The sequence below is a fragment of the Hakea prostrata genome, chromosome 2, assembly GCF_041222555.1.
Source record: "Hakea prostrata isolate BN-2017 chromosome 2, UWA_Hpros_2, whole genome shotgun sequence".
Classification (NCBI taxonomy): Eukaryota; Viridiplantae; Streptophyta; class Magnoliopsida; order Proteales; family Proteaceae; genus Hakea; species Hakea prostrata.
In genome coordinates, this window is record NC_142601.1 from 4,997,848 (window position 1) to 5,025,630 (window position 27,783).

At 38.3% G+C, this 27,783-nt stretch overlaps 3 protein-coding genes and 1 non-coding gene across 4 annotated transcripts; 3 read left to right on the forward strand and 1 right to left on the reverse strand.

Annotated features, from left to right (window-relative positions):
* Positions 1–2,268: 2,268 nt before the first annotated feature.
* LOC149023406 (3-ketoacyl-CoA synthase 12-like) lies at positions 2,269–8,137 on the reverse strand. Its single transcript, XM_089142746.1, has 2 exons — positions 6,718–8,137; positions 2,269–2,321 (listed from the first exon to the last, which is right to left on the reverse strand). The coding sequence occupies exons 1-2, from the start codon at positions 8,111–8,113 to the stop codon at positions 2,269–2,271; spliced, it is 1,449 nt and encodes a 482-aa protein (XP_088998872.1). The 5' UTR covers positions 8,114–8,137.
* Positions 8,138–13,768: 5,631 nt separating this feature from the next.
* Positions 13,769–13,928, forward strand: LOC149023407 (U1 spliceosomal RNA). Its single transcript, XR_016171862.1, has one exon. It is a non-coding gene; the product is annotated as a U1 spliceosomal RNA (small nuclear RNA).
* Positions 13,929–18,198: 4,270 nt separating this feature from the next.
* Positions 18,199–19,493, forward strand: LOC149023408 (transcription factor MYB114-like). The gene is made up of 3 exons (XM_089142789.1): positions 18,199–18,376; positions 18,555–18,684; positions 18,799–19,493. The coding sequence occupies exons 1-3, from the start codon at positions 18,256–18,258 to the stop codon at positions 19,268–19,270; spliced, it is 723 nt and encodes a 240-aa protein (XP_088998915.1). The 5' UTR covers positions 18,199–18,255; the 3' UTR covers positions 19,271–19,493.
* Positions 19,494–20,753: 1,260 nt separating this feature from the next.
* LOC149023409 (putative pectate lyase 4) lies at positions 20,754–27,474 on the forward strand. The gene is made up of 5 exons (XM_089143948.1): positions 20,754–21,231; positions 21,824–22,175; positions 22,240–22,450; positions 23,871–23,939; positions 26,740–27,474. Exons 1-5 carry the CDS (start codon positions 20,955–20,957, stop codon positions 26,974–26,976), a joined length of 1,146 nt encoding a protein of 381 aa, XP_089000074.1. The 5' UTR covers positions 20,754–20,954; the 3' UTR covers positions 26,977–27,474.
* Positions 27,475–27,783: the final 309 nt, after the last annotated feature.

Consider the following 27,783-nt stretch of genomic DNA (forward strand, 5'->3'; position numbering starts at 1 on the left):
AGGATCCTGTCTCGGACTTGCTCGCCTCCGGATGTGAGAGGAATTGGAGTACATTCAGCATGATCCACTCCCGTGAGGAGGAACCGGTTGGGAAGCCAACGTCTAAATGACCTCGTATTTATTCACTATAATATGAGGTTGAAGCTGCAATATGCCAGGGAGCAGGCTCAGAATGAAAGGCAATACATCAATCTCGATGATATATTTGATGTTGCCGAAGATGACCAAGATCCCCTCACTCAGTGGATGTTGGACAGGGGTGAGCCGGTATTGGACCAACTCTGGAGGGAGGCCCGACCCGTAACTAGCTCAAGCTGCAGGGGTTAATGTGGGTGAGTATATGGCCACCGAAGAGGGTCAAGCACATGCAGAGGCAGCTGCCACCGCTGATGAGGATTGGATGATGGCACCGAGGCACGGAGGAGCCGCAGGACAACACTCCCGATGACACACTCTCGCCTAGTCGACCGGTGGAGATGATGATGGTGGTGGTGGTGGAGGAATTGGAGAGCGTATACATGTTCCACTACCGGAGACACAGGAGCCCCCACCCCGGATACACCGGGGAGAGTCATTTTGATCATGCCACTCGGGATTATGATCATGGTGGTGAGTATCGCCGTGGTCGTCAATATCCCGATACGAGGCCGAGCCACCATCGAGAGGGGAGCTGGCCATGACTATGTTAATCCTTGGGATGCGGCGATTGCGTCAATGGGGTCCATGAGCTTGGATGAGTCCGTAGGCTCCACACCAGTTATTGGCCTACGGGTAATTATGGTGTCCCTCTCCCTCCTTCAGATGGACAGTATGATATGGGAATTAGTAACCCCTCTAATTCTTCGTATCATGGGAGCTATGGTGTCCCCTCCAGTTCTTCGTATCATGGGAGCTATGATGTCCCTCTCTCTTTTCACAATCGTAGTCATTCGTACCAACAAGGGCATCCGATGGCATGCAAGACGTTCCTTGGCCCTATTCTCACTTCCCTCAAATTGGAGTTCTCACGGCAGTGAAGATGACCGCTATAGAACTGCAGTGAATGATTACTTAAACAATTTTCAATATCGTATGAGATGGGATGAGTATGTGAATTTGTTGGGGGGGCATCAATGGAGACAGTCTGAGTCAGAGGAATTCGATCCACCTAGGCACAGTACTTGGTACTGAGACTGAGAGTTTCAGATTTTATATGGTTGGATGACTTTATGTATTACAAAGATTTGTACAATGAATTGTAGACTTTATATGATTTGGTTTTATGAGTTTTTAGGTTTTTAGTTTCGGGGCTTTCGTCCGCGTATAGTAAGACATGGGTCGATTAAGAACATTAGTTTAGGTAATGTTTTAGATCAAAATAACACTACCAATGTGTTTATTAGCCTCAAATTAGGCTACACATCAAATTTCAGGTCAAAATGACCAAAAAAACCCATCGAAACAGGGGTTCAATTTTTCATCGAACCCCTACCAAAAGTCGCCCGACTTTTGGCAAAATTTCGACCGTGTGTCGCCGTGTCGCCAAGGAGCGATTTTTTTTTTTTTTTTTTTTTTTTTTTTTTGGGGGGGAGGGGGAATAGTAAAAGAGCTCTATTAATTGTGAGAAAGCTCATGGTCAAATCAGTAACAAACAAACTTTTGTACGAAAAGAAATAAGATCAGCAATAAATTCACTAGACATGGATCATAGAAATAAATGAATGACAAAACTAAGAAGTGTTAGATAAATAAATGATGATTATATTCGAGTTGGACATGAAGTAGTTCTAAAAAATTAATACAAAAAAGTCAACTAAGGTGGTATAATAAAGTTCAAAGGAGGCCTCTAAATACCCTTGTGTGGAAAAACAATTTAATCAAGATCAAAAGAATTAAAATAATTAAAGGAGAATTAAGATAACCTTTAGAGAATTGATGAGAAAAGACAGATATAGTGTAATCTTTGTATGTGTGGTGAGAAGAATCGAAGAAAGTATTATGCACTATCCCTTTCCGTAGATTATTCAAATTCCTAATCATGTTTTGGGGGGGGGGGGGTTCATTTAATTTTAAACCATCCATGTAAAAAGGGTTAAAGCAACTTAAACCGGAGAAAACTGGACCCGGCTCAGCGAGTTTCGAGTGCTTTTTCTTTTCTAAGCCTACAACTACATGAGTCGACTCTGAAGGTGGAATCTAGATTGATTGGTTGCATTTTCATGTCTCTTCCCAATTCTGAAAATGACAACTTTCTTCACTGCCAACCGTTATTTAAGCCTTCCTTTCTAATTAAGTCACCTTCAGAGCATACTTTCTTTTCTGCCAATCGCTATCTACCGCTTCTTATTTTCTCATGTTCTTCGGAAAAGCTTTGAAACAGCTCAATAAAAGCTAGTACTGTCACCGGAGTCAATCCACGTTATTGAGACGATGATGCAGCCACAGCGACAGAGGGTTTCTTCTCTTCTTACCGAAAAAAAAAAAAAAAAAAGAGGGTTTCTTTTCTTAATCTTTTGATTATTAGGCTTTCTTTCAATGTCAAATATCAGCAAATATCCTTTATTTATTTGAAGAAAAAGTTTAACATAAAAACAATGGGTAGAAAGGTCATTGTAGCTCTTTTTGGTATTGAGTCGTAGCTATCCATTGTTTATAAACATATGATAGGTAAACAACATAGAGTCGAGATTTGATATCATTATCCTAACGTCAGTTCTACCGCATATTTAGGAGGGGACCCATTTCCAAATTCTGACAAAATAAACTAGAATACGGATAGAAGAACTAAACTCAACAACATATGGATGTGGAATGTAAACAAATTCAAGTTTAGATCCTCTACATGTTAGGTCTATGTTTTCCTCACACTTGAGGAGTTTCATCCATAACAAGTCAGTCTCCAAACGTGCAAATCATAATGCCATTTAAGAGGGTTGGACCCACTACAAGAAAATAGATTTTTGGCTACCCTTTTTCCTGTAATTGTCACCATATGTTTATTTTTGCCGACGCTTTACCCAAAACCGTCGCCAAATATAATATTCAGTATATGGCAACACATTTAAAATGCATGGGAAAAAAAAGGTTTTGGGCGACGCTTGTAATAATATGTAGTGGAAAATAGGTATGTTTGCCTACAAAATCGTCGTAGAAAATGAATATTTGCAACACTTACAAAAAGTGAGGGGGAAAATATATTTTCAGCAACGCTTGATAGAGAGTGCGTAGAAAATACTTAAATTGGCGACGATTTTCTAAAAACCATGGAGAAATATATTTTCGGCGATGCTTTTTAAACTGTCTAAACTGAATATTCTGAATAGCTTACCCATTGTACCTACCATGTACAATATTGGTCACTTCCAAAACTAATATGTGATATGATGCCAATACAGAGAACCATGATGTTGCAGATTCATCACTGAAACATGTATCTTTTCCTAAATAACCTACGGCCATATAAGTGTTGGGTATTTGATTTTACCTTGTAATGAGCCTCTCTTGTGGGCATGAAGGGTGAAGACTTCAAATGCATAAACAAGAGGGAACTTCCACTACCCAGAATAACAAAAATAAAGAGAGAAGTTTCAAACCAATCAAGTTCAATTGTAGTATAATAGGAGAATCCAATGTTTGATGAAGATGTGATGGTTGAAAGAAAAATAAATTGTTCCAAAATAGTTTGAAATAATTTTGTAGAATAAAACAAAGTTCATTTAACAAAAGATCTTAAAATGACAACATCAATCTTATTTATGTGAGGTTTGAGTAGAAAGCAAAAGAAAACATGATTGATGAGATAAATGTGGGATGTTAGTAGCCAAACCTAATATGAAGACAAAATTTGGATTTATTTCTATTCAAAGTCGAAACTCTGGAAGCATCGCACCACCCTAACCTTACTTTCGGTAGCTTTCTTTCAGTGGTAGATGATTTTTTGCTTCATTTTTGTTAGATGTTTCTACTTTATTTCTCTTCATCTTTTTCTAATTTCTTTTTTGTTATTTCTAAAAGGAGATCAAAAAAGTGAAGCAACGAAGAATCAGTGAGTGGAGACAACTCCTTTGGTACAATTGAAAGGAATAAGAAGAAGAAGAAGAAGAAGACACCTAAGATTCCACACTCCGAGGCTCCTAATCCACTTTACAAAGCTATGTTTCTATAAAGATATTGCAAATTCTTTTATATGTGAAGGTGTAGATGATACTTCCTCATGTCTCTACAACTTTGGTTATTATTATTAACTTTTGTATGGTTTATATCATAAGAATGTGACTGTATCTATGCTAAATTGTTCCTCAGCTTGCTCTATATATGTGTAATTATGAGATTGAAAATGAATTTGATTTTTTTATTGCCCTTGGACAACTCATGTTTGGAAAGGTGGACTGTTGGGAATGAATTGCAACTGTTATATTTATCTCTATTTTTATTTTGGTACATAAAAAATAGTGCATACATATTAGGATTTTGATAATTTTAAATGTTACTTATCACTCAAGTATATGTTTCTTCTTGCTTAGGAACAATGACTATTTTTTTAATTTAAAAAACATTTTTTGGCGATGATTTTATTTCTATCGTCGTTAAAAGTAAGTATTTATGCCTAAAGTTATCTAAAGAACCGTTTGCCAATAGAGTTTTCTGCGATAATTTTAAACTGTTGCCAAAAATCCAATTTTTCGCTTTTAAAATATTCGTCGCTAAAAAGTACCCATGCATTGGTACCGACATACCGTGGCTCAAAAGCTTTTTAACCACGAATATTACCATCGCCAATAATTGGATTTTTGGGGATGATTGTTACCATCGCCGAAAATATTTTCCCTGTCGGTGCCAAAAAATTGTTGCCTATTTTCTGCAATGCCAGTATAGATGACGGACGTGTCAATCGTAGGTAAGCGTAGCCCTTTATTTTTTTTGACGGTTTTGTTATTTTCGGCTACACTTATGAACCACCGTCAAAAATGAATTTTTTTTTTTTTTTTTTGCAGTGGCCCTCTTGTCCTTTTTTCGGTTTAATGCTGGACCTCTTCAGTTCACCAGGAACTGTAAAACTGGTGGGCCGTTACCATTTATTTCCCTTCAAAGAGATTTCCTCATTCGTTCACACTTTATTGTCTCAAAAATCGATTTAGATTTATGCTATTAGGGTTTTAATGTGAACCAAATCTCTGTCGATCAAAAATCTTAAAAGAAGCTTGTGACTAAGGCTCTTTTTGGTATCAATTCTCATTCTCTATTATGCCTATTTAAAATAAATAAGTACAATAATTCATTTTTAGTCAAGAATGAAAAATGGTTTGGTGAATTTTATCGAAAATAAATTATGAAATGGAAAATAAGTTTGGTGTCAAGATAAAAAATTGTTAAAAATGATAGTAAACAAGTGAGAAAAGAAGGAAAAAGTATGGTTGTTATAAAAGAATGTGTATTGACTATTTTACCCTCATCTTACTTATAGAACTTTAAGTAAACTTACACAAATGAAGATAATGAAATTCTCATCATAATCCATAATGGACAAAAAGTTCATTATGGATTTTGGAGGTTTTTTTATTATTTTAAATAAAAATAAAATTCAGAATAGATGCCAAACAATTTAAAATAATGAAAATTTCTCATAATTGACAATGATAATTGATACCAAAAAGAGCCTAAAGCCAACAAATGTTATTCTCTACTGGATTAACATAACGAGTTACCATTTGTTTTTCTTTTTTAGGCTAACATCAGTCAGTTCTGAAAGTAGAATCTTGACTGATTGGTTAACTTCATTCCCATTTTCTGTTTCTACTGGATTAACATTTGCACTCGGTTCTCCATAATCTTTTGAAATTTTCTCACGTCCATTCTTGATTTCTTAAATTTTTTTCTTCTGGCCCACTTTTCATGTGTAAAATTTCAATACTAAACCAAAGTTTAAAGTACTGGTATCGAGTATCGTATCGGTCAATTGACTCTAAAAGATATATCGTCTTGTATCAAGTATTGTATCGCTCTAGCTAATGTATTTTAGTGTAATTCAACGGAGAGACGTATCGAAATGTATCGTATCAGTTGGGTCAAATATGGATACATATCGATTAGTATCATATGATATCGTGGAATATTTAAACCTTGTACTTAACCCCCTCATGGTAAATCCTGGTTCCACTTCCTATGCAAGATTGCAGAACTAGTTCATCCATAATTAAAGTTTCCAAACTCTTCCAAAAAAACTCACTGAAAGTTTCCAAAACGAGCAAGTCATAATGACATTTAAGAGGCCTGGACCCTCTTCAATTCATGGAACTGTGAAACTGGTGGGCCGTTACCATTTATTTCCCTTCATGCAGAATTCCTTATATAGTTTGCTTCGTCCACACTTTATTGTCTCAAACATTGATCCAGCTTTATGCCGTTAGGGTTTTAATGTAAACCAAATCCGTTTAATTTATTGCAAGCAAAACGATCAAAACCAACGAATTTTCTTTCTTGAAATCTATGTCGAGGAACTTTTGCAGTAGATTACAATTACAGTGAAGCAGAAAAATCTTAAAAGAAGCTTGTGATCAAAACCAACAAATGTTGGCATCTCTAATGATAAACATGAAAATTAATTAACTTCTCTTCCAGTAATAATAATCTGCTTCTTATTCTGTACCTGTACGTGTTTATAAACTAGCAACACGCTTAGCTAGTTAAAAGCAAGCAATTTCAAGAACAATACTGTACGTATAATGGTTCAAGCTAGAGTAGTGAAGGTTTCAGGGTTCTCATTCATGATCCAACCAAACTTCTCCAAGAAAGGGTTTACTAGGGTTTCTGGAGGATAGCTACCAATGCATTCTCTCCATACATTCTCATCTTCCAAATCTTTCATCACCTCCCACACACAGCTATTGCACTTGAACCCAGAACCAAAGCTTATCATCAAAACCTTATCACCTTTCCTGAGTCTCTTCTTAGCTTCCATGTAACCCAGAACATACCAGAGACTACTCGCCGACGTGTTTCCGAACCGGTGAAGCGTCATCCTCGCCGGCTCCAAATCAAACTCCGTCAGCCCTAAGCTCTTCCCCACACCATCAATTACAGCTTTCCCACCAGGGTGAAGGCAAAAATGATCAATCCCAGTCTTGAATCTCACAGTCGGACCGGTTTTGTGGGTTCTTCCGGCTCTACCCTTGCTAGAACCAGCCCGTGACACAATGACGAACCGGATCAGCTCCGTTAGGGGTAGGATCTTGGGAGCCAAGGATTTCAGGTTCTCAACGAAGGCTTTTGTTGCAGATCTTGGCAAATTCTTGCTAAGGTGAAACCCTGGTCGCCCTAGCTCGTCTTCCATCTGAACCGCACACGTGTGAGCTTCGTCACTGGCTCCTAAGTGGGTTCGGACCAGACACTTGAGCCGTAACATGGACCGGTGCCGGAGATTTGGGTTGTTTGTTAACAGTATAGAACAACCACCTGACCGGAAAAGACAATTTGCCAAGATCATGGACTTGTCGTTGCCGGAATACCAGTTGGGTCCGATGGATTCCGACGTAACCACTATAGCAAGTGCTTTCTTGAAACTCTTGAAGATGTTCTGAACGATATTGATAGAGACAAGGCTTGCACTACAGCCCATGCCGGAGAGATTGAATACTTTAATGTCTTCTCTCATCTTGTAACGGTTGATTATCCTCGAAGCCAGAGAGGGTTCTGTAGAAAGCATTGAGACATTAACGACGAGAATGTGGATCTCCGAAGGTGAAACTCCGGTTCGGTGGAAGAGTTTGTCGAGGGTGTCGTAGAAGCATTCTTCCATCTCAGAGATGCCATCGAGGAGAGTAGGAGATTCTTCCCTACCCAGAATGACGTTTCTGGGTGCGTAAGTTTCTTCACCAATGCCAGAACTAACGATGGTTCTCAACAAGAACTTGTATTCATTGATGCCCAGATTCTTGTTTCGCTTGATGATGTTGCCGCAGAATTCTGTGTCTACCTTTCTATCGTCGGAGGGCTTGAAGCACTCATAGTGAAGTATGTAGCAGTTGCTGCTGCTGCTGCTGCTGTTTTGGTCATTCCATTGATCCACCAGCTTGAGGAAGAAGGACACTATTAATGGAAGTGCAATTAGAACTGCTGTTATCATCAACAGCTCCATGGACTAATGAATGACTCTGAAAGAGAGATTGATTTCTACTGAATTCGAAGTTGATATATATAGAGTTGGAGCTCGTGAAAATCAGGAAAATAAAAAATAATAATCAGAGATAGAACACGTGAAGATTAATATCACGATTCACGAAGGCTCACCAACTTCGACCTTCGAATTATTAACGTTTGGATAGAGGTTCAGTACTGCATATTAATTGCACAACACTGAGTTACGGTGAGGATCGATGGAGCTTCAGTGTTACGCATTAACTGTACGACACCAAATTGCATAGAGTGAGATGGAACGAATGGTCCACTTATATGTTTTTCTTTGAATGAATGGTCGAGATTCTAACTTCGACCACCCGTTCAATCATGACCATATGCTGCTAAGTGCTACGGCATTTAATACAGCACTGAAGTTGAACCCTTAATGCTCACCAACTTGTGTGAGCTTATCGCTGCATTTATGGAATTTTTAACTTTTGAAAGTACAATACATGTTCATCTCGTAGACCCCAGTGAATGGCAGAATGGAGTTTCACAGAAACAAATAATATCACTCTCGTCTCTCTCGTCTTGATTGTGGAATTGGGTGAAAGTGAAATTGATTTGAGAAATGACATGAGCTTGGGGATGACACAGCTAAGGAAGTAAAGGAGAGGCATGGAAGGTCATTAATTTATGAATTATTGGGAATGGAATGGATGTTCAACTGCTTCCAGGACAGCTTGAGCTTTTCCGGTTACCCTGCACTTATGCATTCATCTTGGGTACAGCTTTAAGTGCCAAGAATGGACTCTCTTGTTTTCACAAATGCCATCATTATGGGCAGCTTGAGAAGGTGGGGGATCTGGGTAGGCTGATGCATCTCTTGAGTCCAGATAAGCTACCTATTGAAGCAGCACTCTGTGCTCCCCCGACGGCTTTACCACCATAAATACAAGGTGATGATCCGGATTCGCGTCTCTTGTGGTGGTGCTTATGGTATCTAGCATTGGCTGCATGCTGATTGTATTAAATTTCAAATGCACAAAAGAATGATTTGATTTGGGTGAAGGAAAAATCGGTTTATTTTACTTAAGTTGGTATATTTTGCACATGCTCTTTTGCTCAGTTGAAATTTAATGAAATTCACGTGACGTTAATCCAACGTTCGACACCACAGACACCACCATGTTAGATACACTAGCCAAACAAAATTCGAGAGAAGAAGGGAAGTACAGAGAGACAGAGATTTGCATACATACAAGATTTCCTAAGTTTTAATGCCTCTATATAAGAGGCTACTATTGGTACGTTAAAAGTATATCCAAAATGAATCACATATTCCATTTCTACCTTTTACATAGAGAAATGGATGCTTGGAGAAATAAAATGGACATATACTTGGGTGGTTCTAAGGTGTGGATTTATCTATGAGTATCTGTAGATGATCCAATTTTCGTTTGGTCAGGAATATAAAGTAGCACGCTATTGAAGCACGATAGAGTATCATTTCATACAACAATACAAAGGAGGGTGACAAACTGATGATGTGAGCAGGATAGAAATACACACACAAACAAAGAGAGAAAGAGAGAAAACGATTGCAGATACATTTATGAATAATCAAGTCTATTTTTCAAAATCAAAACATACAAAATATTAGAGAAATAGTGGTTAAAATATAATTCTCCGAAAATAAAATAAAATAAAATAATGTAATTATTGAAAAAAAAAACACTCAAATAGGATTATGAGAAAAGAACTCGAAGAAAGAGATGTCAATCTATCCAACCCCACCTAAAATGAAAAATTGTGAAAAAAGTTAAGTTGTTGATGATGTAGCCAAGCATAGAAAAACAATTAAAGCTAAAGAGAAAGTTTCTCATCCAACCATCTTACCATACGAAATGCCCTTATTAGAAGGACTTCTCTTTGGTCTTTATTTGCTCCTATGTTGTCAATGAATGATTCACGTGATAGTGAGTGGATGTTACATCCTATTATTTTCTATATTCATCATTTAACTTGCTTCGTTGTTCTCCTTCGTTAGGAGAAAGTAGAGACCATGATAATCTGACCATGAAAGTGTACCTATTAAAGTGTATCCTATAAATAATAATATACTCTTTATCAAGATAAACTGTACCAGAAAGAAAAAACTGTATATAATTCATTACAGCATTATGGGTTTTATTACCTTTTTTTATTTTAATTTTTTTCTTCAAATATTACCATTTTTGTTAAATGAGAAGAGAAAATAGAAAAGTTAGGTGAATAAGAATGAAGAGAGACAGATTGTATGGTGCCCATGCCAAACAAATTAATGCGTAGACTGTCATGAGAATCTCATCGGTCCGTCAAATCGAAATCTCAGCCGAGCTTTTGATCTCGACCCTTGAAATTTAACAGTTGAAATTGAAACTCGCTTGACTGTCATGAGCATCATGCAAAACAATTTTGGTTACAGAGAAGGTTCTCATTATAACAAAATAAAGAATTAAATAGTTCCTCCCACAATTAATGAGGTTGGTAGTATATATATTTTGATATAAATTAAGTTGAGCATGAAATATCTATGTATTACCATGATTCTAAGCCTGCATGCTCTCCCTTGCTCCCTCTATTGGTGGCCCCTCTTTTGAAATGAACCTTTTATCTCACTTGTATGATATGCCATCTTACACCCACCTCCTATTAGTGCCTTATGCTCCACATTGAAGAATCTATACTTATGGGTATTTTTCCTTCTCAGAGGAATTTCCTCAAACAGGTAGTCCCAGCCATTTATTTGTCCAAATGAATAATGCCAGTTGATCCTTAGGTGGCATCATAATCTATGACTTAAAAGAGGTACCAATATGGGCCAAGATTAGATTTGTCATTTATACTATAGATAAGCAATTACTTTTGGCTGACCCAATTAAAGCCCAGCGTCTTCTAGACAGTCCAACTAGCAAGAGTTGAGTGGAGTCGCCAATGATGGGTTAGTAAAGGGGTTAAAGGCTCAACCTCCCACGGGGAGGTCTTGGGTTTGCACCCATTCGACGACATTAATTATCTCCTGCTTGATCCCATGATTACTTGCTCAAATATTCTTAGCAGCTTGCAATACTCAGACTCAGAACAATGGCTTCTTCAATCTTAATTTCCAATAATATTATCATTATTCATGCATGCATGCATGCATTTCTCAAGTTGTTTCACTGGTTTCCTCTTATTCAGTTCAACATACAATAAGACAAGCAATAAGAAGAACAACATATATCTCTTTTCTTCAGTCTATGATGAGGACGAAGGGAGCTTTAGGGTTCCCCTGCCTCCATAATCCATGCAACGATACTTTTCCATGAAAGGGTTTACAAGGATTTGTCGAGGATAGCTACCAATACGGTCTCTCCAAACATTCTCATCTTCCAAATCTCTCAGCACCTCCCACACACGGCTATTACACTTGAAACCTGAACCGAAGCTTATCATCAGCACCTTATCACCTTTCTTGCTAGGGTTGCAGCCCTGGGCAAATTCTTGCTGAGGTGAACTCCAGGTCTCCCGAGCTCGTCTTCCATCTGAAATGCACTGCCGTAGGCTTCGTCTCTGGCACCTTGGTGGGTTCGCACAAGGCACTTGAGCTGGAGCAAAGCTCGGTTTCGGAATGTTGGATTGTTTGTTAACAGAATAGAACATCCACCACACCGGAAAAGACAATTTACAAGCATCATGGACTTGTCATTGCTGGAATACCTGTTAAATGTAGATTTCACTATATATATTATCGAACACTGATGCATATACATATATGAATGAGAGATTGATTTTTTTCGAAGATTGAGACTGTATCACCTACCTGTTGGAGGAGCACCATTGAACATGGCTCATGCTTCACGTTCTGTTGTTGTTGGAGGTGTGTGGGCAGCATCGGCCTTATATCATTTTGAATGTTGGATTTTTCTTTGTAGTTTGGGTTTGGGTTCATGAATAGTAGTTGTGGCTTAGCATTTCTAAGCATATGTATTGTCTCTTGTAATATAACATTTGTAACGAGTTGTTAAGAGCAAAATATAGCGTACTTTTTATTTCGTGAAGTTCTTGAGCTCTTGATCAATCTCTTGCAATAACGATGGCCTCTCCCCCCTCTATTCCTTCTTGTTCATTTTTCTTGTTTTGTTAATCTCATGGCAGCCAAGCAGACCTACATTGTAGGTATGAAGCATCACAATAAGCCCTCATCCTTCCCTACCCACCACGATTTACACAACCCACCTTCAATCCCTCTCATCCTATCCTTCGTCCCTTCTCTACACCTACACCACTGCCTACCATGGCTTGGCTGCTTCCCTCTACCTTATTCAAACAAAGTCTATCCATCAATCCAACTCTGTTTTGGTGTGTACAAAGTCTCACCATGATAAAAACTCTTTGTTTTCTTACTTCTTTCTTCTTCTTTATTTTTTTTATGTTGTGGGTTTTCTACAACTCAATTTTTATGGGGAAGAATGGACCTCCATGGTTCTTTGATGTCACCATTTTTCTGAGAGCAATAGACAGATATAGAGAAAGTAAATAAGAAAATCTAGCAATGTTTTAAAATAAGAAAAAGATGGAGAAGTAAAGATGGGCTTGATGCCGGTGAATAGATGTTCCATAGTGAAGAGAGAAGGAGAGAGACGGAGAAGAAAGAGCTTAAACGATAAGAATTGTCTAGGTTTTAGTGGGAAAACAAATCAGAAAATCGTAAAAAAAATTTAAAATAAGAAAAATGAGAGAGGGTTGGCTGAGCATCAGGCCAGGGAAAAGGCACATTAGAAGAGTGAGTGATCGTGTCCTTCCTCACCATTTCTTCGTTGCTGCTTCAGTTCTCACCCGTGTGAGTACGAAATCAACTCAAGTTCGAGGGATACTACTAATGGCATGAAGAAAATGTCTTAGGCTGCATTTGTTTGCTGGAATAAAGGTAGGGTGGGAAAAAAGGGATGGAAAAATTCTTGAAAAATGTGTAAATTTTTTACTTTTCCTTTAAATCCTAAAATGGTAGAGTGTTTGGTTGCTTGGGGGTGAGGAGTGAGTGGAGAGGGACAACGGTTCCTTCAATCACGGAACCTTGTAATGCCGATATGTTGACTCAACTTTCCCCCACCCCGAATGCTATCGATGTTTAACAACCCCACATATTTGGTGGGATTTTGTGGGAAAGTTGGGAAAAGTAAAAAAGTGGGACCCACCCGATCACTTTTCCAACGAAGAAATGACCTTTCCTTTCCTTTTCTTCTGAGGCCCTCGGGACCTCACTACAAGGATGTGGTGACCCATCCATGTTAGGTTTTTTTCCCAAGAGGCCCCGGACCTTCTGCAAGGAACAAACGCACCAGCCTTAGGGGGGAGGACCGGGACCAGTCCCCAAGACGGCGATTACTAGTCCTAACAATTTCAAGGTGTCACTTTATCCCATCATTCTAAGATTAGGGATGGGTATAGTTTATAATTCAAGATTTTTTATTTAAAAAAAGAAAAGAAAACATAGAAAATATAAACAACGTAGAATAAGTAACACAATAAGATTGCAAACTCAAGGGTAAATATATAATTTGCTTTAAAATCTTTTAATCCCACATCGGCCAAGTACTATAAAAGAGAAAGGAGGAAGGAATATAAATAAGGGGAAGACATACAAGAAAACATACTTACCTGGACGGGGTCAATGGCTGATCAAAAAGGGTCATGGCCTAGGTTGGTGACCTCCATTGCACTTGGGAGGGGTGCCCGCCTAACATCTCCCCAAGTGGGAGAGTGTACGTCATAATTTGTGGCAGCGGGGGGTCCCGCGTTCGCGGCCCCTACCCAATTTCCAAAATCCAAAAAAAATATTTGGCTAATGCTTGACCTAATGTTGAGATTTTTATTTGTAGGAGTTGTTGCAGTAGCCACGTAATTAAAATAACATTTTTTAGTTGTAAATATAATTTTTTTATTTATTTTTACATTTAAGTTAGGGTTTTAAAATTATATTTGAGACTTTTTAATTTTTTTGGATTTTCATTTTTAAACATTCTAGTGTGTAAGTAAAAAAAAACTAATTAATAACTTCTAGTAGGAGATCAAAGTTCAAATTTTTTTTGGAGTCAAAGGTCGCCTATTATGTAATATCCCTACTCCCACCTTCAAACAATCGACCTTGAAACTAGTGTGCCTCCTCAACTCTCCGCGTATACATTAAGGGTGATCCATTCCAACATTTAGTACGGTGAATAAATTAACCTCATACTATTATTATATCAAATACCAAACAATACAAGTATGTCATATTATTATTGTAGCATATTTAGCTAGCACAAAACGATTCTAAATCATATAAGGTCTGTCACGACCCGAGTTTTCATAGGCTTGGTGGGGCCCACATTATGGACATTTAATTAGGGCACGTGACAATTCCTTCCTTAAATAAACCGGTTTATAACTATTAAAACCAATGTTAAACTAAATATTCTTTAAAGTAACATGCCTGATAATTTAAATCATAAACATATGTACACAGTCTAAAGTCCTGTTATGCTTACATTTGACCTTACAACAATGTTTAGTAAAGTACATACAATTTCAAAAAAATATATACATTTACAGTTCAGTTAAACCAACAACAGTTAAGAAAAATGTTTCCATCTTCATCTTTAAAAGTACTATCAAGTGGTAGCACCTTTGCCCTTATCACATATCTGAGGACCTGTCAACATTTTCAATAGTGAGCTTTACAGCCCAGTAAGCAACATACACAACCTTGTAAGTAAGTCAAGCAATTCATCATGCATCACATCAAAGTCATATAACATTATGCATTTCCATTTTCATTTTGTCTAATTTATTTTCATTTATGTTATCTGATATTATAGTCTTGAGCCTAGGCAAATCCAAAGGATGCACATATCTTTTCACCACCGAAGTGGCTTCTAGGCACAAGGCCTTGTGGATTGCCATCGGCATAGACTCAATCTTTTCACTTTTCAGTCTTGCTTCATACCTTCCCATTTGGGTACATAAGTACCAGGACTTACGGAAGCCATTACATTTTATTCTTTTTTCTTTTACTCTTTTCATCTTCAAGTACAGTATTGCATTACCATGCTCTACACATTTCAATATACATTTTTCATTTCCATCATCATTTAGTATCATCTGTACACAATTCATGCAATTCAATCATTTAAATATGAGAGCATGACAATTCCATATCTGATAAGCATAAGCATCTTTTCAAATTCATAATTAACAGTTCAAGAATGCTATTAACATTCCAAGTCAAGCAGTTCAGTCAAATCATTAACCTGTCATTCAATCCCATGCATTTGTTCAATACACAAAGACACATATATCATGCACTTTCCATAAATTGCATAAATGAATAAATAGAATAGTCATTATGTTATCATGTGCATGTTGTATGTCTACTAAAAGGAATCACTCACTTAACATTTACAGGTTGGTCAATATTACTTACCTGTCCTTGCTCCATGTGTGCGTGTGTTTTGACCCTGGTTCTGATAAAATCCGCTTTCCCTCCGGTATTTCAAACAATTACTGGCTATTTCGAATACGCGAGGAGCCAACAGGGAATTTCTCCTTTTTATTTTATTTTATTTCTCTCTCCTTTCTCTCTCCTCCCCACGGTTTTCTTCTCTCTCCTTTCTTGTCTTCCTCTTATCTCTCCACTCCCTCTTTCTCCTCTTCTCCCCACTCCTTCTCTCTCCTCTTCTCCACGTTCTCCTCTAAGGCCTTTAATGGCTGCCTTTAATTTCTCTCTGGATTTCTTCACTTCCACTTCCACTCACTTCTCTTTCTCTCCTCTTGCACGTTCTGTCTCTTCTCTCCCTTATGCTCTTCTTCTCTGCTCTCTCTCTCTCCTCCTCCCCTCTTAATTGCTTGGTGCTTCTCTTTCTCTTATTCTGTCTTTTCTTTATCTTCTCTATCCTTTGTTTCTGCAATCTGATTTCTGCAAATCTAAAACCCTTCTCTTTTCTCTCCTTTTATCTCATGTCCCTTTTTTTAAGCCCCCACGTAAGTAGGAGGTGGGGGGGGGGGGGGGGGGGTGTCACCTTCTCCCAAAATATATATATATATATATATATATATATATATATGGGCTTATGGGCCCGCTGTAATATTTTATGTAGGGCAACTCTGAGGTGCTAATATTAGTACCTCTAGGTTCCGAAAATCATGCTGATCATTTCCGTATTTTCCGTTTAGTCTAATTCCACTGCTGTGGGATCCACAAGCGATATCTGACCTCGACCAAATGTCAATTGAATCTAGCCTCATTTAAGCTATCCTTTAACTATACTCAAATCATTTGATTAAACCATCAAATCAATTATCGAATCCGTTAATAATCTTAAAGACTGACACATTCACACACGATAATTAAATAATAATATAAAAAGATGCGGGGTATCACAAGGTATCCATGAAAAAAAAGTTTGGCTAGATTTTTTTCGGTGCCAACTGCCAACCTGATGCACCAACCTTCCTCCTTTACTCGGGCTTGGGACTTACAGCAAAACACTGGTGGAGTTAAATATTGGGCATAATGTTGGTAAGATAAAATTCATTTATATCATTTTACTCATCATTATCGTACCATTTATTAAACGGTACAACTATGTCATACAGTCTAACATATTTAATTGGTATAAATGTTATAGTTTTTCAGTAAATAATACACGGTATGAATTCACAATGTTATATTCATGAGGCAATCGAACTTTAATTAACATTGACATGGTGAATCGCCTTGAATGAAGAATTTGGATCATCACCCCTGTCGGGGAGCACAGAGTGCTCTCTCTTTTGTGTCCTTCAATTTCAAAACACATGGTGTCCACCCATTTTCTTTTTCCAATCTTTTTTCTACAAACAAACAAATATGATATAGATTTTAAATTAAGACCTTGACCTGAAGCTAAATTTTCTTTTTTATTGGCCATGATGATGCCAATCAGAGTGATTGGGGGCCCACAGGCCCAAGGGGATGGGGAAGATGTGGAGGGAACGTAGGATTGAACCACTAAACCCCTTGGACTTTATGTCTCTAAATAAAGGCTGCCACTCAAAAGCGCTATAAGCACACCCACAGTAAATATTTGAATATTTCAAATGCTTCAACTAGCTCTCCAGTAAATCTCAATTGGGTTTTCAGATATTTCTTTTCTCTATCTTACAAGTAGGAGATGTTGTTAGTAATTAAAAATAACTCACAATTGAGTACTAGATCTATTTTTCAATCAATTAATTAATAGAGACCAAAGGAAAACATGGGAAAATCCTTTGAATGCTTTTAAAAAATAATTTGGGGAGGATACCTCGTTAGGGGAGGACTTGGGTTCGCATATATATATATATATATAAAAAAAGCTCCCTCCATATGCACAAATCGTCAACTTAGCGAAACAAAAAATTTAATAAAATTTTGATTACGTTGTGACCTGCCAACGTTGGTACCACAAGCCCTACTACGTCATCAGAAATTTTGTGAGAGATCCAAATTCAAAAGAGTAGAACCCTAGTGCGATTCTGTATATGAGTGTGTGGTAGCAAATGGTACTGTGGTGTGGTTCCTTCGCAGTGAAGGATTGCTTCGTAGTCAATGGTGTTTTCTTACTCACGAAGTTTCATTACCTTTGTTCTAGTAAACTCCCCTGTCATTATCAAATATCCAGTTTATCTTATCCAGAGTCACTTCAGTAAGTTTGATACACTCCAAAAGCCACGGTTAGAGGTCAGAGGAGTTGATCTAGGCATCTTTTAATGGAACCCATTGAACCCAATCGGGTGATTTTGGTGTTCCCACTCCTCCATCATATGGCTAATGATCGTCCAAGTTTCATAATCCAAACCCACAGCCATCTCAGGTTCTCAACTCCCATCTCTGAACGCTAAAAGTGGGACATCCATCATGTAGTCAAAACCTTCTACGCCACAAATGGAAATAGAGGAACACAGGCCGAAACATGGATAAAACAGACAAGTTTATTATCTACTTGAGATATCACAGTGATCATTCACTGTCACTCGGTCGCTGTGAGCTGAGAGCTCGCTCTTCTTATTTAAGCTCGGCATTTCTACAAACAGGTTGGAGACACTACGAGAAACCATAATGTCTACCGCGTGGAGAACATGAAGGGACGTTACTCCGCTACTAAAAGACGCCCCTGGACTAAAGAAGAAGATCTTCGTCTCAAGAAATACGTGGAAAAGCATGGTCCAGGCAGCTGGCATCTCATTCCTTCCAGGGCTGGTATGGTGTTATTATTGTTCTTTTGTTTCATTATTACTTATACGTAGGGTTCTAAGAATTGGGAATCGGCCGATTCAAATTGAAATGGGTTTTGGTGATTCCCGATTCCATCAATCAGATAAAAAATAAAAAATATTATAGAGAAATTATAGTGATGGTCGTTGAACTATTCTTTCAGGTATTCAGAGATGCCGTAAGAGTTGTAGACTGAGATGGTTGAATTATCTGTCTCCCAACATCAAGTTAGGGGAATTTGGTGAAGATGAAGATGATCTTATCTTCAAGCTTCACAAGCTCTTAGGCAATAGGCAAGTTCTTTAATTTCTTCGTATATTATGATTCTTTTCTAAAATTTTGTTCTCTTTAGTTAATTCTCTCTGCATAAGATATTGAATAAGTGGGATATGTTATTTTGCATGTAGATGGTCATTGATTGCTGGTAGACTTCCAGGAAGGACAGCCAACGATGTGAAGAACCACTGGAATTCCCACTTGAGTAGAAAGCTTTCTGATGCCTGTGATGAGCTTAATAAGAAAGAAATCCCTGAGAGGGTTCAAGTCATAAAGCCAGAGCCTCGGATTCCTACCAAGGGTTATATACAGATTTGTTTAAACAAACACAACCCAGAAACTGAAGTGTCCATGATGATGACCCCTTCCAGGGTTATAAGCAAACCTGCAAGGTGTTGGGAGAGCTCGCGAGGTAAAGATGGGGAAGAAGTTTCTGGAGGCATAGATGAGGTAGTGAAGCAGAAACCAGCTGGTGATAGCCCTTGGGTTGATGGTATGGAGGTACTGTCACAGGCTGAGGTTGCCCTTATGAATGAAGGCGATGATCACTACTGGGAGGCCCTCACATTTGATAACTATGGTGATTGGTTTGACATGTTTTAGTGCCAGAACCTGGCACAGAGTGTTTTCCTGCTTCTTATTTGGTTATTTAAGTATTGAGAAGGGTATGGTAAAATGGTCTCCAATGAAAGATGACTTGTGTAGGTCGGTTTTGAAATGTATGGAAGCCAGAGAAATGTAAAGTAGCTAGTTTAGGGATATTATCATCCCTTTAAGTTAGGTCAAAGGGGTTGTATTGTAAAATAATTTTCTATGAGATCTTTCTTCCTATCCTGTATAAAAACATAAAATTCTAAAATTACTTTAAATCAAGTTTTATTTTCAGCTTTGGGCATTTTTTACTCAATTAGTAGAGGATAGGAGTGTAATGAGAATTGATAATGACTTATGGGATTAGTGTTATCATGGAATCTTGGGAACAATATTCACATAACTCGAAAGAAAAGATAAAAAAAAATTGAACAAAGAGATATGCAAGATTTTTATATGGGAATCCGTCAAAGAAAATGCTCAAAGTGGTCAAACATCCACTAAATTTAAAGATAACATTCAATTACACTGAGATGAGAGTTACATATTTATACGAAAACTCCCATTACGAGATCAACATTGTATATGGTGTCTTGCTCACCCTTTCCGTTGCATATTTTCGGTACCACAACCACAGCAATTCGAAATAGAAAATCTATATGAAAGAAAGACCTACCTGTTGGAATAAAGTTATCCATTGTTATTTGATACTTGCGCCGGCGGAGTGATTGGGTGAAAGTGCAGAGAGGATTCAACCCTCGGACTAGCCTCATGGCCGCCATGCTCGCCTTGCCTGGGCCATCTCTACAAGATAATCTAGGCTGTCAAATAAAGAATCTCAATGCAATATCGACTTCACCAAAATAATTTTTAAAGGCCTGAATTGACCTCAATACCCCAACGGTTGGGCTAAGGTTTAGGGCAAGCCCATCGTGTTGGCATTCCCTATTGGTAGGATCCAAGAATGATTAGCAAGTGAACTAGAGTGAGTTGGAAGGCAGTCGGCTTTTATGCTTAGCTGATCAAATTAATACCACAAGCAATAACCTTCAATCTTAAACACATAAAGCCAATTTCAACAATTATTCACTCATAACATTGATCCTATCACAGGACTAAGTGATGTATATCCATACTTGACTACCAATACAATATATTTTGATACATCTCTCTATTGAATTACACTAAAATATATTAACTAATATGATACAATATTTTATACGGGATGATATGTCTCTAAAAATCACCTGACGCATACAACACTTGATACCAATACTTTAAACCTCGTTTTTAACCTATTCCTATCTAGCTCGGTTTTGATGTGTACCTTATCAAAGTGTAAATCGAACCAGACCAGAACTGGTTCATATGGGTTCAGAATAGCTGAGCGGCGGTCCGCCGACATAAACCTTGGTTGGCCCGGCTCATCGTCTCCCATTTCTCCTTGGTACTTTTTCTGCAGAGGAGAATCAGTTAATCTCATCTTACCAAAAAAAAAAGAATCAGTTAATCTCTGACAGAGCGACCGAGCCAGGGGCAAACTGGCAAAGAAAGAAGAAGAAGAAGATAATCTTTCTAAATCTTAATGAACAACTGAAGCTGGCGTCATAATCGAAGTGTAAAATCGATTCTGAGCTCCACGAAATAATGAAGGTTTTATTGTCGAACATTGAATAGAGAGAGGAATTTGGTGCTTATGGGTAACGTCTGTGACTGTTTCGCGACCGACAGGTACTCCCGCAAGACTAGGAACAACGGCAGCAGCAGCGACCCCTCTAAATATGACCAGATTGGCAAGACAACTTCTCAGCCTCACTCTCACGCGCAGAGTTCAACGTCGACGTCAATGGCTTCTCTCCCCTACGCCGTTGTCGACTACAGCTTGAGGGCCTTGGCCGGAAATGCCGAGGGTTTCGGCCGTTTCGCCATTGGTGGTCTTAACGGACCCCTCTATCACGTCACCACTTTGGCAGGTTCTCTTCCTGTTCTTCCTCCTTTGATTTTGGTGTCTTCTTGGAAATGTCTTTCTTCATTCTTATTACAATTTGCATTTTGTTCTCTCTTTTGCACTTGGATTCTTGGTGCAATGCGGGTTTCTTTATTTTTTATGTTTTTTTGGCTTTTGTTTCCAATGCCGCTCTACCAGTCCCCTTCTCCCAGGTGTTGATTCTTTGAACATGTTTATCGCTGGGTGTATAAACTGTACAATTAGGCTATGTAGTCCCTACAATCAGCAACCTTATTTGCGAAGTGCTTACAAAATTATCCTAATGTGAGTGGGAGTATCAATTAGCTGCTTCACAATTCACAAAACAAAGAGAATAGGATTGAGGCATACTGTGATAATCACCAAGCTCATTAGAAACAAGTAGGAGTATGGTGGTAATGGAGTAAAGTGACAGCAGTAAACCATAGGAGGCACCCAGATCTATTCCTTTATTTTTGATGGGTGCAGCTTATGATTGGAAGGTTTGCCTAGAAAGAACTTTTGTTTTGAAATATGCTTGTCAAATTCTTGCTTCCTGTTATTTTGATTTGTGCATACTTAGCATTTCCTTTCTGTAGATGATGGTCCTGGCTCACTTCGTGATGGTTGTCGTCAAAAAGAACCACTTTGGATTGTCTTTGAAGTTTCAGGCACCATTGAGCTTCAATCTTACTTGAATGTATCATCATACAAGACAGTTGATGGCCGGGGCCAAAGGATAAAACTCACCGGAAAAGGTCTAAGGCTGAAAGAATGTGAACATGTAATTGTATGCAATCTGGAGTTTGAAGGCGGCAGGGGACATGATGTTGATGGCATTCAAATAAAACCCAAGTCAAGGCATATATGGATAGACCGTTGCAGCTTGCGAGATTATGAAGATGGATTGATTGATATCACACGTGAAAGTACAGATATTACTGTTTCAAGGTGAGGATAAGACCTGTAATTTGTGGTCAGATACTGGTTCCACATCTAACTCTTTACTTTGTAGATGTCATTTTTCGCGGCACGACAAAACCATGCTTATTGGTGCAGACCCCAGCAACACTGGAGACAGATGCATGCGGGTGACCATTCACCATTGCTTTTTCGATGGAACCCGACAACGTCATCCCCGTGTTAGATTTGGGAAGGTTCATCTGTACAACAATTATACCAGAAATTGGGGTATATATGCTGTGTGCGCAAGTGTAGAGTCACAGGTAATGATGAGTTTTAACCCCTGCAACTAAATTAGTTAAAGATAAGGAAAGATCTGCTGGTTTGTTGAACTTTCTCTTTGTGGTATGGTATTTCGTGCTTATGGTATGTGAGAACGGCCTAACTTTCTGTATATTTGGCAACCATCTTAAAATTTCTATATGTGGTAGCTCAATGCAGTTGACTTTATCCAGGTGGCCAAAAGGAAGTCTGTTTCTTGACCACTCTTTTTTATTTTGAAAATAAATTCGGATGTTTCTTGCATGTGTAACTAATCTGATTTGGGGTGGCAAGTGTTCTAGAGTTAAGTGATTGCCTGCCACACTGAACCTTTTTAGTAGGTGTAGGCTTAATGTTTTAGATCCTATTATATCTGTCCATTTTTGCTACTTGAGATTGATGTGCCTTTCTTACTGAATAGGTGACCAACAATCATCAAGTACCCCATCTCCATGGTCATAATAGTCATGGCACTAGGTGTCCAGGCATCTTTTCTGGAAAAGTGCCTTGCTTGCCTAGGAACCTTGGTGCTTTCGTGGCTCTGTCCCCTTTATTTATTTATGTATTTGTTTTTCCTCACTTTTCAATCTCTAGACAACATGAGCTGCCTCTATCATGCATTACAGTGGTTGGAACCACAATTTAACCGATGCCATGGCAAGGAATATTGTATGAAAGTGGAAAATGAGAACAAAATAAGCTGTATTGGTTTGTATCATTTATCTCATTGTGCTATGATGAATAGAAAAAAGAGGCCGGTGGATGAACTGTAGAATTTGAGTAAGTTTAGTAGAACTTCAGTTTCTCTTTTTCTTTTTATGTTTTATCTTTTACTTACATACATCTCTGGTAAAACTTATAATTCATTATCTTCTGATCTTAAATTTTCTAAGGCTGGTGCAACAGTACTTATGCAGTGTCAAGGATATTGAACTTTAAGATTTATTACACAATTATATTTGTCAGAGATTTAGCATTACATGACTATCTTCCAATTTTTTTATTTCCTTGTCTATTGCAGTTTCAGAATATATGATGTTTTATTTTGAATAGCCAAATTTCTGGCATAGGATACCAATTTTTGATGGCTTATGTGTGAAACTGCTGGTTTCTGAAATTAATAAGACCAATATGTACTGGACATGGTAGGATTTGGGTGCACACCTGCTCCAACCTGTAGACATACCAGGTCTGGTACATGGTGAGGTTATGACTTATGTGGCCTAGGTGGAGACACGGCTGTGACCAGGTTGTTTGGTTTCCCTGCATTACGTATCTGGCTAGAGAATCAACAAACGATTTAGAGAGGAACTGTCGGGTTGATGTTCGTAAAACCTTTTGTATTTACATATTGTGATGCATAGAGACATTTATGTACTCATTCCAGACTTTGATTTGTCTATTTGTTCATCTTTGAGCCAGATATACTCCCAGTGCAACATATATGAAGCAGGGCAGAAGAAGGTGGCTTTTAAATACCTTACAGAGAAGGTATCATGTTTACTCTACCCTTCCTGGCGTATCCATTCAAATTGTTTAATCTGATTGTTTCCTATTTGTTTTATTTTTTATTCTACAAATTTAAAGTGTGAGTTGTTCACTCCTTGCACTATAATATGACTTTCAGCATAACTCTAGGGAGACTATGAATCAAGAAATTAAAGGGTTAATAAAGGAAAAGGTGGGTTGAGATGCAATTTTTTCCAATATGCACTCCAAATCTGGATTTCTTTAATCAGTATAAACTCATATTCTAAGATAGGTTAGATTTGCTAAATGATGATAATTACTCTGTTGGATACTTATATATGGTGTTCAGGAGGAACAATACGGTGTTAGTTTAGCAATCTACCATACCCAACTAAGTTCTCATAGTTATGGCATGGCGCATGTCCAGTTTTGATAACACCTGGATTTTTTTTCAGGGTCAAATCAGATATTGATCAGTGTGACCAGGATTTTATATGCATACTGTGTATTGAGGCTTTATCTATAGACCTCTCAGGCCTTAAGCATGAGTGATGATGTTATGTCTTTGTAAGTTTGATGTAGGTAGTTGTCAGTGTTGATGCAGTAGAATCGTAGATCACATTAATATAGTCTGCAGGGGAATTCAACTGGTGAAAGTTACTTCTGGGCCAGTTATCGTAATAATTTGGGCAGATTGTAGGACATCGGTCAGTTACTACAAGCTTAACCAGATACTGTGGCCATTATGGAACCATGATGAGAGGCATGGGTAAATTCAGGCCTGCATTAGGTTGTACCATACACCTGGTTTTACAGCCTTATACAGTATCTAATAATATTGGAACTCTTAATTTAGTATCATGACATGGATGTGGAAACAACCTGGCTATTTATTAGGTCCCACTAATTTGGACCTTGAGCTCTATTAATCAGGGCTGCCAACCCCTGGCTGTGTACCATTAAAGGATCTGCCGAGTGTTGGACCTCATGAGTGGCATGTTGAATAGAGATCCCAAGGACTGTTTCTTTGTTTTGGGCAACCAAAACTGAAAGCTGAATGAGAAAAGAACCAATATCTTTGTACTCTCTTGCTATGGTTTATGGGGGAAATGTCTTCATTAACCCTAATCAAGAGAATTCCATCTAGAAAAACCACTACATAATTTCTGAATCTGCAAGATGCTACAATTATGTGACCCTATTCTGTAACCCTTCTTACAGAATTTTGCTTGTAATTCGTACCTTTCCGCAGTTGTAATTTCGAATGGACTTCTTTAGGGAATTAGGTTGGTTGTTGGTTGAAAAACTCTTCAGTAGGCTAATATACAGGAAATATGTTGTCCTGTCCTCATCCTGAACCTCACTTGACCCTTTTGGTTGGAGCAGTTTACAAGTATCGAGGCCAGACCAGGTAACTGTAACTGGGGTACAGAATCATCTGCAAGTGTTGTAATTGAGCTGGGGTGTGAAGGGTATCTGGTTCCTAGCCCGATATATATATGTATGTTAAATGCTTGTAGTTTCTACTACAAGCCTGACAGTATCTTAAATCAATCTAGGGAAAGGAAACAACACAACTGAGCAATGTCCCAACTAATTGGAGTCGGGTAAAAGTTACAGATAATATGAAATTAGCATTAATTGTAGTTTTGTAGTTGAAGTCAACAGTGTCCTGATGGAACTAGGTACTGTCCTACTAATAATGTGAAGGTTGGATGGTAAGCAAATGCATCATGAACAGAACCTTTAGCAACTAACATTCAAAACCAGTTTAAAACACTTCCATAATTTCTTCTTTCTTGCAAATCTTTGTGCTAGGAGCTAGGAAGAATACTAGCATATGCCAGCACATAACTTCACTCAAAATCTCTAGTGTTTTTGATATTCTAGATGAGGGTTTTGTGGTCTTGCCCATGTTGCTGTCCAATTAGCAAGGGATGCAGGGTCTCTTGAAGTAGTGTCTTTGAAATCATTGGAACCAGAGGAACACTATCATGCTTGACTGCTTCAATGATGTATGTTTCACGAAGAACATCTTTTAAAATATTGATAGAATTTACAAAGAAGGCAAGAAAACAATGCTGAGCATGTTTTCAACACCATTTAGTGCTAAACAGCTTATAAACGAAAGGTATGAAAGTATTGATCAAGGAGTTGTAACTAACTGAAAAACAAATAGAATTTCTGCTTTCCGAAAACAGAATTACGTAGCCACCTGTGATGAACCAAGAATATTCAGCTTTTATTAAAGTCCAAACTAGTGCTGTCTATTTTGAACTTGGAGTCAAACCTGTCAGGATTGCTGGCCCCAGTGCTAGGTAAGGAGGTTGATGCATCAGGTTTGCAGCTGACAACATAAAAAATTTAGCCATACCTTTCAGACCTTGCTTAAGTCCTGCACAGTCCTGCGCATTTAACGTGCAGGACTGTCAAGCGAAACATTCCTGGCTGCAGGATCAAATCTTGGTCAAGATTTCGATCTCAGTGATTGATATTCAACAGTCGAGATCAAAATCTTGACCGAAATTTTGGATTCATCTGAAATTTGGCATGACAATCCTGCGCATAAATGCGCAGGACTTTTATGTGCAGGACTGAAGCAATTTCCATACCTTTCAGCATGAATCCTTGACACATTCGAAATGTAGCTTATCCCATTTATTATTAGAAGACCTGGTCTGAGTTGGGCAAAAATTAGTTATGAGGGGGTGTGATCCCTTTGGGTGGCCCACTGGATGAACTTTCATTCATCAGTCCTTGTATACCAAAGTTTCATTTAAAACAGCTTCTCCATGATGAGACACGAATGATGTCCGTGCAGGCAGCAGACCGAGAAGAAGGTGGTTCAGGCTGCCTAAGGTCTGAAGGGGACCTGTTCCTTAATGGAGCTCAAGGCTGTCTATTGACAGAGGCAGAAAGGGAAAGTATATTTCATCCTAGTGAACACTATCAGACTTGGACTGTGGAAGCTCCTTCAGATACTCTAAAAGAAGTTCTCCAACTTTGTACTGGATGGCAGTCTATCCCAAGGCCACCAGAAACAGCAGCAGACTGCTAGCTTGCTCATTATACCACAATTACGCCTTATGTGTTACCCTTTTTCTATGTTCTCAATATACTTTGATCTGCAACTAGCATCCTTTCTCACATGAGATTACTTTTGACAATTTGGTTCCTTAATCTTATAGGTCACAGATTTTCAAATGTTATTAGATATAGTTTCTTTACAATGTAATTTGTCGATGCTGTGTAATTGGAGATGATGACTTGAACTGGTTGGATTGTAAATACAAAAAATAACTCAATAGGTTTTGCTTTCCCACTTCATCATTCCCCTGCAATTAGCATATAGCAAACATGTTACCGAAGTAACAGACTAAATGCAAGTGAAAACATGTCGATCACTATCTGGTACTTATTCTGGGTTAATTGAGCATCACCGATAGACCCCCTGCAGTATCTGCTAACCGGTAATCTTTCATGAGCCTAAACTTATGCTTCTTTCATGGCGAAGCCTGCAACTATCTATTAAATCACTGCCAGTAGAGTCCTGTCAGTACAAGCATGTTTTGACATATATGCAGGATACCATAAAAAGACGAGATAGACTTGAAATACTGCACCTGCTACTGTTAGCAGCGCATAAATGCGCATTGAAGTTGAGCCCGAGACCGAGCAGATTTGAATGCTGCACATTAAATGCCGCAAGTTGCGATGCGGGACTCTACTCTTTTGATTATGAGCGTGACAGGTACAAGAAGTGGATGTGTGGTTGACATTTGGCACCTAGGTTTGGCTGAAGTCACGGGTCAGGCCATTAGGGTTAGAGCCCTGGAGTCAATTGACCCTAAAATTCTAGGTTTCA